Source organism: Betta splendens, chromosome 14 (assembly GCF_900634795.4).
Source record: "Betta splendens chromosome 14, fBetSpl5.4, whole genome shotgun sequence".
NCBI classification, from domain to species: domain Eukaryota; kingdom Metazoa; phylum Chordata; class Actinopteri; order Anabantiformes; family Osphronemidae; genus Betta; species Betta splendens.
In genome coordinates, this window is record NC_040894.2 from 8,283,075 (window position 1) to 8,295,290 (window position 12,216).

The following is a 12,216-nucleotide window of genomic DNA, read 5'->3' on the forward strand; positions in this document are numbered from 1 at the left end:
GAAGAAGAAGAAGAAGAAGAAGAAGAAGAAGAAGAAGAAGAAGAAGAAGAAGAAGAAGAAGAAGAAGAAGAATTCACCCGCTGGATTGACTTGACTGATGTTCAAATTCAGTTTTTTGTTTTGAAGGTGATTGAGATGCCATTAAGGAACAAAGGAACCTACTTCTGTGTTGGTTCAGGTGCTATGAGAAGCACGGGGCAAACATTATTGCCTTATTGAACACATCCAGCACGGCGCGGTTGCTGCAGCTGTGAAACGTTAACGCATGTTGTGTTTGGTTCCAAAGGCTGCCGACGGAAAAGCTTTGCTGCTGCTCTTTGACTCGCGCACACAAAGCGCAGCCTCTGGTTTCCACGCGCCACAGTCCAAAAGGAAACACGAATTCAAACGTGACATGACTGACATTTGAATCTGGCTGAAGTGCTACATGGACACTATTTGCAGGGAGTTGACAGATACACCATCGTGTATATACACGTGTGTGAGGAAAGCCCTCACGAGCCCGTTATTGATAAACGCGTGGTGCGGCAGAGAGAGGCTTGAACTTTGCTCCTCCCGCTTCGCGTCATCAGGGTCAAGCGAGTGACGGGACGCCTGCTTTTAAACACACACAGGCTGCGAGCTGTGAACCAGTGGAGCCACAGGTGGAAGGACCAGCATCCAGGATGGCTGGAAGGAGACGAGGCCGAGGCGGCGGCGGCGGCGTCCAGCAGCAACAGGCCTCACAGAAGCAGAGAGCGGGCCCTCGCAGGGTAGGTCGCGTCTCAGCAACTTAAACGATCACCACATAAAGAGAAGCTGGTGGACATGAGAGACGCACTGTGTGAGGTACCCACGTGTGTTTTCATGTGCCTCGCTCTGCTTGAGATCAGTCAATGTTTTCTATGTGTGGCTGTGGCACTGGATTAGACATTTACCCGACAGGTGGGTCAGTGAAGGAGCCGTGACCCATGTTTATGTCTGTAATAATACAGTAATACTGTAAGGTGCTGTGATTCTAGTGTAAATGAGCTGAAGGTAATATAATGTAGAATGTAGTAATTATGTATAATATTTATATATGTGTAATAATATGAATTCATCATTCATCAGCAAGATGCAGGTTAATATGTGACATACAAACGTGTCGAAACGTGTTGACGTTGTGACAGTAGATGCAACAGGTACAAGGACATGGAAACTATTCTACTCAGTCGCACAAATAACAGCTCAAAACGAAATCTTTGAAGTTAAACTAAATAAGGCACGTAGTGTAAGACAGCGCGGGTCCAGCAAAGCACGAGGTCAAAGGATATCTTGCGGTGCTGCAGATAAAGCAGCGTGAAAGCATCGGAACATGACACAAAGTCCGTAACATATCACATCGCTCAGATTAGTCCGTCATGAACGCAACTGATTGATAAACTGATGACACATGTAGATTAGTTGTTTAACACTTTGTGCTTGTCTTGGTGCCTGTTGCAGAGTGAGGCCTCGTCTCTCCTATATTTGATCAAACAGATCTTTTTCCTGTCTCTCCTCAGGCGCTGAGGGAACCGGCTGCTTTTGCCAAGTCTTCTGGTTATGAATCAGACGTTCCCCATGAAAAGCTGACGATCGCCCAGGCACGGAGGGGAACGCCAGGTCACACTCTTTAATATAAAAATGTCTTTTCTTTTATTACCGACTACCGTTTATTGAGAATTGCTACCTCGTGATGTGTCAGGATGGTGGATCAGCTGTTAATAATGATTAATCTCTCAGCATAATGTGCTTTCATTTCGTTTGTGTTATCGCCACCCTGAGTCACGCCACATCACCAAAACATTAGCAGGAAATAAACCTATTAAGATCTTTATTGGCTGGCTGGACATCAACCTTTAGGCTGTATCAGCTGTACACAAGTTACTGTCTCATGTTATGTCATCTTGGTAGAGTAGTTGAAGACGTCTTCATAACGCTTATCCTGCAGCTCATCGTCCAGTGCGAGTCTACGCTGATGGGATCTTTGATCTGTTCCACTCGGGACACGCTCGAGCTCTGATGCAGGCCAAGAACGTCTTCCCCAACACTTGTCTGATAGTGGGAGGTATTTTTAGATCTTCCTGTCTCACAACCTGCAGTAAAGAGTGCAACGTTTAGCTCCTCACATACACAATATCATTCAAATACTACCTGTCATTGGATAGTGTGAAGGCTATATGGATATAATGTAAGTCATCATGTCTGTGTCCCTAGTCTGCAGTGATGAGCTCACACACAAGCTAAAAGGCTACACAGTGATGACGGAGGATGAGCGCTACGAAGCCCTGAGGCACTGCCGCTACGTTGACGAGGTGGTGCGAGACGCTCCCTGGACCCTCAGCGCGGAGTTCCTCAGTAAACATAAGGTCAAAGGTCACACAGCTACTCTCAGTGTCACATTTCTTGTAGTCAGACTCTCCGATGTTATAACATACACGTCTGCCGTTCACAGATCGACTTTGTGGCACATGATGACATTCCTTACACCTCTGCTGGATCAGATGACGTCTACAAGCACATCAAAGAAGCAGGTGAACACACACACGCACAGAAAATTTCTTCATAAACATGTAAGTGGATATATGTTTTTAATTATTCGTTTACTCATGTCAGGGATGTTTGTGGCCACTCAGAGGACGGAGGGCATCTCTACATCAGATCTGATCACTCGTATTGTCCGAAACTACGACATCTACGTCAGGCGCAACCTGCAAAGAGGCTACACAGCCCAAGAACTCAACGTCGGGTTCATTAACGTAAGAAGCCAAGTTTACTGAACAGAAACAAGCCGCTTTTCAAATGCCTCACCGTACGGAAATCACAGTAGCCCTTTCGTGTAGGAAAAAAGATACCGGCTCCAAAACCAGGTGGACAAAATGAAGGAAACGGTTCGTACAGTGGAGGAAAAGTCCAAACACTTTGTCTACAGAGTCGAAGAGAAGAGCCAAGACCTCATCCACAAGTGGGAAGAGAAGTCCAGAGAGTTCATTGGCAACTTCCTGGAGCTTTTTGGACCAGATGGAGCCTGGGCAAGTTTCATTTTTCATTCATCCACTTCATTCATCATGTGTTTCATTCGGTCGAAGCAAATGATAAAATAGGTTAACAACATAACTGTCTTTTGTCGCTGTAGCATGTGATTCAGGAGAGGAGTGGTCGCATGCTGCAGGCCCTGTCGCCCTACTCCTCGCCCCGCGGCTCACCCAGCAGCAGTCCCACCAGAGCACGCTCGCCCTCCCCTGACTCCTCCGCCTCACCCGCCTCTCTCTCGCCTCCTTCCTCTCCGTCCTCCCCCCCTTCACGCAAAAAGGGGACCCGCTCCTCTGTCAAGGCCGCCTCCACGTACAGAAGACATGAGCAGTGAGTGCCTCCGACTGGGGTCATTTTCACTGGTCGTCACAGACCTTTGGTCTTTAATTTAATGTGTAAGAAGTTTGTAAAATAAATTGTAATAAAACCTAATGTACATAATGTGTATTTACTACTAATTAAACAGCATTTAGCTTGAATATTATTTGTCTTCTGTCATTTGTTAATATGTGTTATATGAAAATAAATGCATTAAAATGACAAAGGTGACGTTACAGGGACTCAAGCTGCATTATTTTATTATCTACAAACTTTGTGGTTGAACCAAAGTAAAGAACTACAAACCGATCTGCGCATGCGCCGCATCGTTTATAACCATGGAAATGACGTTAGGCGTGTGTGTGCGCCACGGATTAAAGATGGCGCCCTCTCACGTACTGAAGTGCTGCAAGCGGGTCTTGAACTGGGTACCTGTCCTGTTTATCAACCTGGTCGTCGGCTGGTCCTACTACGCGTTCGTCGTGGAGCTGTGTGTCTGTGAGTACGCGAACTTCTACACGCGTGGAGTGAGAACGGAGCAGCGTCGTGGCTGGAGTCAGATTTAACATCCACCGAGGCTTCTCAGGCTCCTAGTTATTAAACCTCTGGCTTATTTGGTTCCTGTCATTTATAGCTTTTATAGCCTCAGCTTTTACAGGCACTGATTAATAATTAGTAACTAGAGAGGATTGTAATGCAGCAGCTAATATTTGTGAGTATTAAGCCTTTTTATGTAAAACATGCAGGTTATTATAGTTAAATAGAAGAATTATTTCACTGTCCTACAGTGTCTAATATAACTTGATGTCTGATTTCTATTATTAATATTGTATTAGTACAAATATTGCTTTCACTGAACCTATTGTCTTTTCAAAGTAAAATGACATTAAAACTTTACAAAAAGAAAAATATTCATGTTCAGATAGTTTAAAAAGTTTATTAAGCAATACAGAAAACTCTTGCAGAACATCTGTAACACAAAGAAGTGGTTGTAATTAAACTGTGTGTCAGTGAAAGGTGAATCACAGGCAGGGAAACAGCAGCAATAGCTGCTGGTTTACCATTTAAACTTTCTTCTTTTAACAGTTTTTCAAATGCATGAAATGCAAAAACCTTTAAGCTCATTGAAGGCATATTTGTTTTTTCAGTAATATGAAGTGGAGACAAGAGATCAGTATAATTGCATTTATTTGCATCTTATTTTCTTTTGCAAGCAAACAAAAGCAGGTCTGAGGCTATTTCAGCAGACGCTGAGTGTTGTGTGCATCATTCATCATATAGAAACTGATCAGCTGCGTGTGCCATGACGTGCGCGGTCTCCAGATTCACAATAGCTCGTATACTATGATCAGCATGTAGACACACAGTAGTTATGTGTGGAACTCGGCCGTGCTCAGCACAGGGACATCCCTGCTGCTTAAACAAAGCTCGCTGTTATGGGTGGGTGGGTGGCTCACTACTGGCCGTGCCAGGCTGCTGCCACATGGTGCAAGAAAAGGGTGTGTGTGTGTGTGTGTGTGTGTGTGTGTGTGTGTGTGTGTGTGTGTGTGTGTGTGTGTGTGTGTGTGTGTGTGTGTGCGCGCGCGCTCGATGTGTTGGGGGAAGTGTAGAAATGCATTCCAACGACATTATTACTGCTCTAATTGATTTTCCTCCCTTCTATGTAGATACAATCCCAAATAATGCAGAAAGAAGTAAGCGAGTCATTATTTATCCATTAATTTTTGAGGGTTAATTATTCATATGTGCACAACCACAAATCTTTTTTTTTTTTCCAACAGTCAGCTACTTGGTCATCTTTCATATTTGCCTCATCATGTTTATATGGTCCTACTGGAAAACGATCTGGTCCAGACCGGCCAGCCCGTCCAAAGCGGTACGCTACATGAAAATGCTGCAGTAGGTGTTTGATTATAGAAAACCACGGCGTTCACTGGACGTTTTGTCCCCTCGTGTCAGTTTGGTCTTCCCAGAGCTGAGAAGGAGCTGTTTGAGAGAGAAGAGCGAGCTGAGAAACAGCAGGAGGTCCTGAAGAAGGTGGCCAGGAATCTACCGGTGTACACCCGCACTGCAGGTGGAGGTGAGGACCGCTTTATCACGGTTGTGTCCCACACAACATGAAGATGATGGATGAAACAGAGCAAATACCTAAGGGCTAAATTTAAGTTTGGAAAATTATAAAACAGACGGTTTGTCTGTAGAAAACATAATATATATTACAATTTTGTAACATGTTGTTTCTCTTCCTGTACATCCGGCTCATATCTCCTGTGTTTACTCAGCTGTGCTTATGTATCAGGGGAGGTAATTGGACTCCGGTGCACCTGTTTTTCTCACTGGCTCTTTTCCTCATCAACAATCAGGGGATCACTTGCTGTACCTGGCGTCACACGGACCTGTTTACACACCAGCCTGTGTTGTGGCTTTGAGCAAAACCCAGGATTTACAGTACAGTAACTCTGCTTTGTGTTTCTAGCTGTCAGATACTGTGAACCCTGCCAAATAATCAAACCTGACCGCTGCCATCACTGCTCCACCTGTGAAACGTGAGCGTACACACTAATAAACACGAGTCCCCGCATTTTACTGGGTACTTCTGGGTAACTTGACTCTAACTTAGGAATTATCTACATGTTTCTTGTGTTCTTTAAGGTGTGTGCTAAAGATGGATCATCACTGCCCCTGGTAGGCTTTTCTCATCTCCATGTTTTACTTTTCCTGTGGTGTAAATTATTGGAAATCTCACGCTTACACATCTTGTTTTTATTCCAGGGTGAATAACTGTGTTGGATTCTCAAACTACAAGTACTTTGTGCTGTTCTTGGCCTACGCCTCACTCTACTGCGCGGTGATCTGTGCTACCGTGATTCAGTATTTCATCAAATTCTGGACGGTGAGAACAGAGGCTTCCTCTTAGCTCGGCCCGTTTTGTAACGGTGCCGTCAGGCTGCGGTGAAACTTGTGATTGGTCATCACTTGTTGCATCATAGAATGTGAACAGATTGGGTTTTCTGCCACTGCGGCTCCTGACCATGTGATACTGCGCCGCTCCGTGAGACAATGGCCGCTGTCATGTAACCCAACACTGAAGGAGTGTATTGTTATTAGCCCAGAAACGCTATTGATAAAATGATTTAAACAAAAATCATATTTTCTTTGACTTTATTTTTTTTATTGCATGTCTTAATTTCAGCCTGTAAGCGGGTCTTGACACAAGGTATATTTGGTTGTTTTCCATCTACAGAAACAACTTCCTGACACACACGCCAAATTCCACATCTTGTTTCTGTTCTTTGTGGCGGCTCTGTTCTTTATCAGCGTCCTGTCACTTCTCAGCTACCACCTGTGGCTCGTGGGAAAGAACAGGACCACTATCGGTAACTATTTTTAAACACCAACCAGTCATTTCGTTCATTACATGTGTTCTTGTGGCCACTCCTGACTGACTGCATCTATAAACTCCTTCCAGAGGCGTTTAGGGCCCCTGTCTTCACAAATGGCCCGGACAAAAACGGGTTCTCCCTGGGTTTCAGCAGAAATGGAGCTGAGGTCTTTGGCGACCAAGCCAAATACTGGTTTGTCCCTGTATTTTCAAGGTGGGTTTACTGAGCTGAGCTAAACCACAGTTATCAGTCGCCTCAGCAAACCAGGCAGGCTGCTGAGGGTCCATCAGTGCAGTCAGCACACTGAAACTGCTGAGACAGTAGAGAAAATAGTGTTTTCCTCAAAGTGCATCTCGCCTTGAATCTTTACTAATCCTGTGCTTATGGTTTTCAGTCTCGGGGATGGACATTCCTTTGTTACCAGATTGGTTCACATAGATCCTGAACAAGCAAACAGTGTCCTGCAGCAAAATGGAAAAAGGCTAGTTTTCATGTTCAGTGTTGGTCATACTGGTGTCGTTGGCTGGGTTTTTATGTTTGATATTATTTAAATGACAGCCCTGTTGACGGGGAGACCACCACCTGTGGGCTCGGTAACACCTTACAACACCCAGTGAACAGCAGTAATGATGGAGTTGAGGACCACGTGGTCTCTGTGACCATGGAGAGCGAGCCATAGCAGGTACTGGGTCACGGTCACTAAATTCTACTGGTCTGTCTGTATTGTGTACTCATCTATATGTTGTTGCTGCAGGTTACAAGCACATCAGGAAAGTGCTCGTCTATTAAAATGCCTTAAACCAGGAGCATCTGCACCTCCACCCTTATGTTGAGTCCGACAGTACAGCCACACATCATTTATACTAAATGGATTGTAGTTCAACAACAGCGCTGTTATGTCGTCAGGCTGCAGCAGGTTATTCTTTGTTTTGAACCTAAAATGTTCAAATAATTGCAGCAAAAGACTCTTAAAGAAGCACTTTGATGGTATTTGCAGTACAGACCCCAAACTCTGGGGATCTTTTATTTCCCTTTTTGAGCCAGTGTATGTTTGCATTTTCTGTTTATTTATCTATGTTGCTTAATCACATTTTACTAGAGGAGATCTTTTGTCAGTATTAATTAAGCATTATTAACCAAACTTTGCATCTGGTTCTGTTATAAGAGAACCATGGTGTGGATGATACCTATATGAAATGGTGAGACGTGTGCAATGTGTTTGATCAGTTCTCAACTTGCACAGTGCAAGTACCAGGACCCGTACTTGAGGGTCTGAGTGGGTTTACAGTTTCAAATATTTTAGCTTTCTGTTTACACTTTGTTAAAGATATATCATTTTTGCATTGTAAATTTTTTTAAAAGATGGTCATTAAGATTAAGATGTAAGGACCAAATCAGTTAAACTGCAGTTAAAATAGGTTTTCTCTCAGTTCCTTTAAGCTTTTTTAATTACATCAACAAAAGTAGCTTAAAAAATTATCAGTTATCGTCATTCAGGTTTTTTTTTATTGATTTTAGTTTGTATTTAATAGATGATTTGTTATTTTCATTTTTTGTAGTGTTTTAGTTGCAAAATACTGTTTATAATTGTTGTTTTTAGTTATTCTCCATAAATCTAAAGGATGTTTTTAATTTAAGTGTTATTGCCAAGGATACATTTGATATATTTAATATGAATATTTAGAAAATGAGCAGCACAAAATTGAACCCTTTTAAGAATCACTTAAAGACCATTTTACAGTCAGGGACATTTGAACCACTTCAGCCAAAGCAGGAACAGATGAGGTGAGCGTCGTATAACAGTGATGAAGAACTGTTATAAAGATCATGAACCCATTTCTGTTCGCCTTCTGTTTCATGGTATTAGATTATCACAATGCACAGTGCAGTCAGGACAGGAGCTCATACTGTCGCTCAGAAGCTTAACAGCTAATTTCATTGACTGAATTTCACAGGTAATATTATTTAAAACCTTTACTTAAATAACAAAAGCAGGCTGATCTTTGCTCTGTAACAATAAAGTTAATTTGAGCTGTGACTGTGTGTGAGTCATTATTTTACTATATTTTAATATAAAAACAAAGCTACGCTGCATCACAGATGTGATTTGATGTAACTGATTCTGCTTGAGCGCAGATTTAAATGTCTTGAAGTTGGATGACAGAATTAAAAGGCTTCTTCTCCCACTGCTGCGGTGCCCATGAGCAAGGTCTATTTTTCCAGTAGCTTCATTCAGACTGGTTGTACTGGGTGGGGTGAATGATTAGATGCTAATGCAGGTGCACTGTGAGTAAATAATGATGTAATAAGCTACATTAACTACATAATGAAACTGCTGACAAACTGGCCCGGAGTGTGATATTAACTAAGGTGAATTTCAAAACATAATGTGCTGAGGAAAGGTGAACGACCTCGGTTCTCTTCACCTCACTGAACAGCGGAACAGATAAAGGAGGCGCCCTCAGCTCTTCCTTTGAAGCAGTCTTATAAAGTTTTATTCTGGAATTCACAATTATAAATCATTAAACAACAAAAATGAACCAACCATATTTAAATAACATTTGTTATACTTCAACTAACGTACTAATGATTACAGCTTTCAGTCTGTTTCATATTTTAGCTAAATATGCTGAGAATCTGGGAAAAACGAGACACAATACATAAACACAAAGTATTAGGGACAGAATTATAAGCTACTATAAATACAGTAGATTCGTCTTTGCTCAAGCTGAAAGGAAATTCTTCCACTTTTTATGCCCTCCATTACTGGTGAGGTATCAACACGCCCTCTCAAGGTTCATCTCTCCTGACTCTCGGCAGGTCTCACCCTCCAGCTTTGATTCAAGCCTGTGAATGAATGAGCTGAGCTGTGCTGCTCGGATCCCGTCATCCTCCCTGCGCTCCTTTAAAACTAGCCCGAGGGCAAATCACTCCTGCCGCCGAGGCCGCCGCTGCCCACAGCTGGACCCCGGCCCGTGTAGAGGAATCTAAAGGACGCCTATATTTCCCGGTTTCGGTGCGGTGAGGAAGAGGACGGTCTGCCTGCCATGGACGAAGCCCTCAACAGCACCGTTCACCCAGCCTGCATTCAGGAGCCCCCGCTGGCGCTCGACGCGATAAAGCGTAAGTGGCCAACATCCCTTCACCTGCCTGCTGATAATGCCTCCTTATCAACTAATGGCCGCTCAGGCCTGTGTGCTTCTGTTTGTCAGAGAGTCTTAGTTAAAAAAACAACTGAACTAAACACAAATCCTGCCTCAGACTAAATGTGAAGTTAATAAATAATCGGAAACCTTTCTGCTCCCAGAGCTGGATTTATTTGGAGTTTGCCAGTACTGCGTGCTCACCTTCATGTCCTGCGTTTCCCTGCTGCTCTACCTGGAGCTGTGCTTGTATATTTATAAGAAGATGCCGTACCCCAAGAAGACCAAGGTGATTTGGATAAATGGAGCAGCACCAGTAAGCACCCAGTCCTACTCTGACCTTTCTAATCCAGGAAATGTCATGTTTGAACAATCTTTGTACTAATATGCAGGTGAGTCCTCTGTACATTATGCTGTGTGTCTGTTTCAGGTCATTTCCATCATGGCTTGCTTTGGGATGTGGATCCCGAGAGCCATCATGTTCACAGACATGACATCCAGCTGGTACCTATTCTCTCATCAACACTACAAATCGTACTAGGAAACCTTTATTTGTTTCAGAGCTTCTTAGATGTTCAACTGAACGCACGCAGCACGTGTCCGTTTCCAGGCGCTGTCATCTCTCCGCTGCCCTGTGAATTGTAGCAATGGCGGATTTCCAGGAACTCCCTCCTGCTGATGTCGCGTTTAGTCAAGTATGAGGCAGCGTTTCACATGTAAAGCTAACTGACGACACAACGAGCACAATAAAACTCACTAAATCTCAAAAACCTTTTATGAGCAACTATAGTTTTACTATTCAATGAATCATTACACACGGAGACCAAAGATCAAACCCGCGCTCCATCGGGCATTCAGCTTTTTTTTTTACAATGAATACATGAACATGGGAGAATTAGCACATGGAGCACGGCGTTAACAAACTAACGGGCTGGTGTTGTGTAGCTATTTTGCAGTTGTGGTGTATAAAGTGCTGCTTCTGCTCATCGAGGAGTTCGGCGGCTGCAACGCGTTCCTGAAGAGATTCGCGGGGGAGCCGTTCATGATCAGCACCGGCCCCTGCTGCTGCTGCTGCCCCTGCATCCCCCGGGTGCCCATGTCACGGTACTGACAGCGCCACGCTCCGCACTGTGTCGGACCTTCAGGTGCGTTTCATCCTCTCTGTCCGTCCTTCAGGCGGATGCTGTTCATGCTGAGGGCGGCGTCTCTCCAGTATGCGATCCTGAAGACCACCTTCTCTGTCTTCTCCATCATACTGTGGACAAATGGCATCTATGATCCCTTTAACGTGAGTGCTGTGGAACACGTGGTGGTGGAGAGGAAACAGGAGTGAAGGTGACATTTAAACAGCGTCTTTGCGCGTTTTCCAGTTGAACATTGCTGGTGTAGCCATTTGGATTGGTTTATTCGTGGGGGTCCTCACCATTATATCCCTTTGGCCTGTTGCCATCATCTTCATGAACACTAACAAACACCTACGCAGTGTGAAGATAATACCCAAATACGCCATGTATCAAGTAAGTGAAGGCCTCCAGCCGGTTGTCGTCGCTGTGATAATACTGGGCCACTAATACTGTATCGATTGCTGTTTTTCTCCCCAGTTAGTTCTTGTACTGAGTCAGCTGCAGACGTCCATCATTAACATCCTCGCTTTGAACGGGGTCATCGCCTGCTCTCCTCCCTTCTCCTCTCAAGCTCGTGGATCCAGTAAGAGGCCTGTTTCTCGATTCCATGCGTCGGCCGCTGCTGTGGACTCGTCACCAGACGCGTCGTCTTTTCTCTCTGTCCCACAGAGCTCAGTCAGCAGCTGATGATCATGGAGATGTTCATCATCACTCTGGTCAACCGGTTGTTGTACCACCGTCCGTATGACGCAGTTCTGCCTGAGGAGCGCGACAATCCGCAAAACAACCACAACCACAACCACAACAGCGGCGTTGTCGTGCAGGCGGCTGTGGTGGAGCATGACGTCTAAACTAGGACACCGGTCCAGGCTCACTAACTATCATTTACATCAACAGACACAATAATCTGAAATGACCTAATGCATTGGCTCATTGTGATGAATGGGATGACTTTTAACCCAGTATACAGTTGACACTGCTCTCATTGTAATTTATCAACATCTGTATTCATATCCCTTAGAATAACATATGTTTAGGTGTAGCTTTATTACAGTATGCAATTAATGTTTTTATTATTCATTTGTTTTGGGATGGTGTCAGAAATAGCAATTACTCCAACTAGGATGTGGACATAATGATGTAACGGCTTGCTGTGTACATTTACCATCCTGAGACAGATACATGTGAGATACTACAAGTGTTGTATTTGTTTTT

The 12,216-nt window shown here is 43.9% G+C and overlaps 3 protein-coding genes across 3 annotated transcripts; all 3 read left to right on the forward strand.

The window, feature by feature from the left end:
• Positions 1-23: 23 nt before the first annotated feature.
• On the forward strand, positions 24-3,517 carry pcyt1bb (phosphate cytidylyltransferase 1B, choline b). The gene is made up of 9 exons (XM_029174644.3): positions 24-126; positions 615-752; positions 1,524-1,623; positions 1,952-2,068; positions 2,218-2,369; positions 2,456-2,534; positions 2,617-2,759; positions 2,844-3,032; positions 3,137-3,517. Exons 2-9 carry the CDS (start codon positions 666-668, stop codon positions 3,365-3,367), a joined length of 1,098 nt encoding a protein of 365 aa, XP_029030477.1. The 5' UTR covers positions 24-126; positions 615-665; the 3' UTR covers positions 3,368-3,517.
• A 183-nt stretch (positions 3,518-3,700) lies between these two features.
• Positions 3,701-8,772, forward strand: LOC114869893 (palmitoyltransferase ZDHHC20-A-like). Its single transcript, XM_029174447.3, has 12 exons — positions 3,701-3,849; positions 5,019-5,045; positions 5,133-5,227; positions 5,311-5,431; positions 5,828-5,897; positions 6,004-6,036; positions 6,124-6,244; positions 6,596-6,728; positions 6,821-6,947; positions 7,129-7,215; positions 7,293-7,416; positions 7,489-8,772. The coding sequence occupies exons 1-11, from the start codon at positions 3,732-3,734 to the stop codon at positions 7,411-7,413; spliced, it is 1,053 nt and encodes a 350-aa protein (XP_029030280.1). The 5' UTR covers positions 3,701-3,731; the 3' UTR covers positions 7,414-7,416; positions 7,489-8,772.
• A 799-nt stretch (positions 8,773-9,571) lies between these two features.
• On the forward strand, positions 9,572-12,209 carry LOC114869378 (organic solute transporter subunit alpha-like). The gene is made up of 8 exons (XM_029173580.3): positions 9,572-9,857; positions 10,042-10,193; positions 10,308-10,381; positions 10,823-10,981; positions 11,054-11,165; positions 11,248-11,394; positions 11,479-11,584; positions 11,671-12,209. The coding sequence occupies exons 1-8, from the start codon at positions 9,782-9,784 to the stop codon at positions 11,850-11,852; spliced, it is 1,008 nt and encodes a 335-aa protein (XP_029029413.1). The 5' UTR covers positions 9,572-9,781; the 3' UTR covers positions 11,853-12,209.
• The last annotated feature ends 7 nt before the right edge of the window (positions 12,210-12,216 follow it).

Bases quoted from the DNA above. Each gene is read 5' to 3' on its own strand.
- LOC114869893 (XM_029174447.3), top strand. From the start codon at position 3,732: ATGGCGCCCTCTCACGTACTGAAGTGCTGCAAGCGGGTCTTGAACTGG. The intron at 3,850-5,018 runs GTGAGTACGCGA...CCTTCTATGTAG, and splicing joins CGTCGTGGAGCTGTGTGTCT to ATACAATCCCAAATAATGCA. The intron at 5,228-5,310 runs GTACGCTACATG...CCCTCGTGTCAG, and splicing joins CGGCCAGCCCGTCCAAAGCG to TTTGGTCTTCCCAGAGCTGA.
- LOC114869378 (XM_029173580.3), top strand. From the start codon at position 9,782: ATGGACGAAGCCCTCAACAGCACCGTTCACCCAGCCTGCATTCAGGAG. The intron at 10,194-10,307 runs GTAAGCACCCAG...TGTCTGTTTCAG, and splicing joins GGATAAATGGAGCAGCACCA to GTCATTTCCATCATGGCTTG. The intron at 11,166-11,247 runs GTGAGTGCTGTG...CGCGTTTTCCAG, and splicing joins GCATCTATGATCCCTTTAAC to TTGAACATTGCTGGTGTAGC.
- pcyt1bb (XM_029174644.3), top strand. From the start codon at position 666: ATGGCTGGAAGGAGACGAGGCCGAGGCGGCGGCGGCGGCGTCCAGCAG. The intron at 2,370-2,455 runs GTCAAAGGTCAC...TGCCGTTCACAG, and splicing joins AGTTCCTCAGTAAACATAAG to ATCGACTTTGTGGCACATGA. The intron at 2,535-2,616 runs GTGAACACACAC...TACTCATGTCAG, and splicing joins CAAGCACATCAAAGAAGCAG to GGATGTTTGTGGCCACTCAG.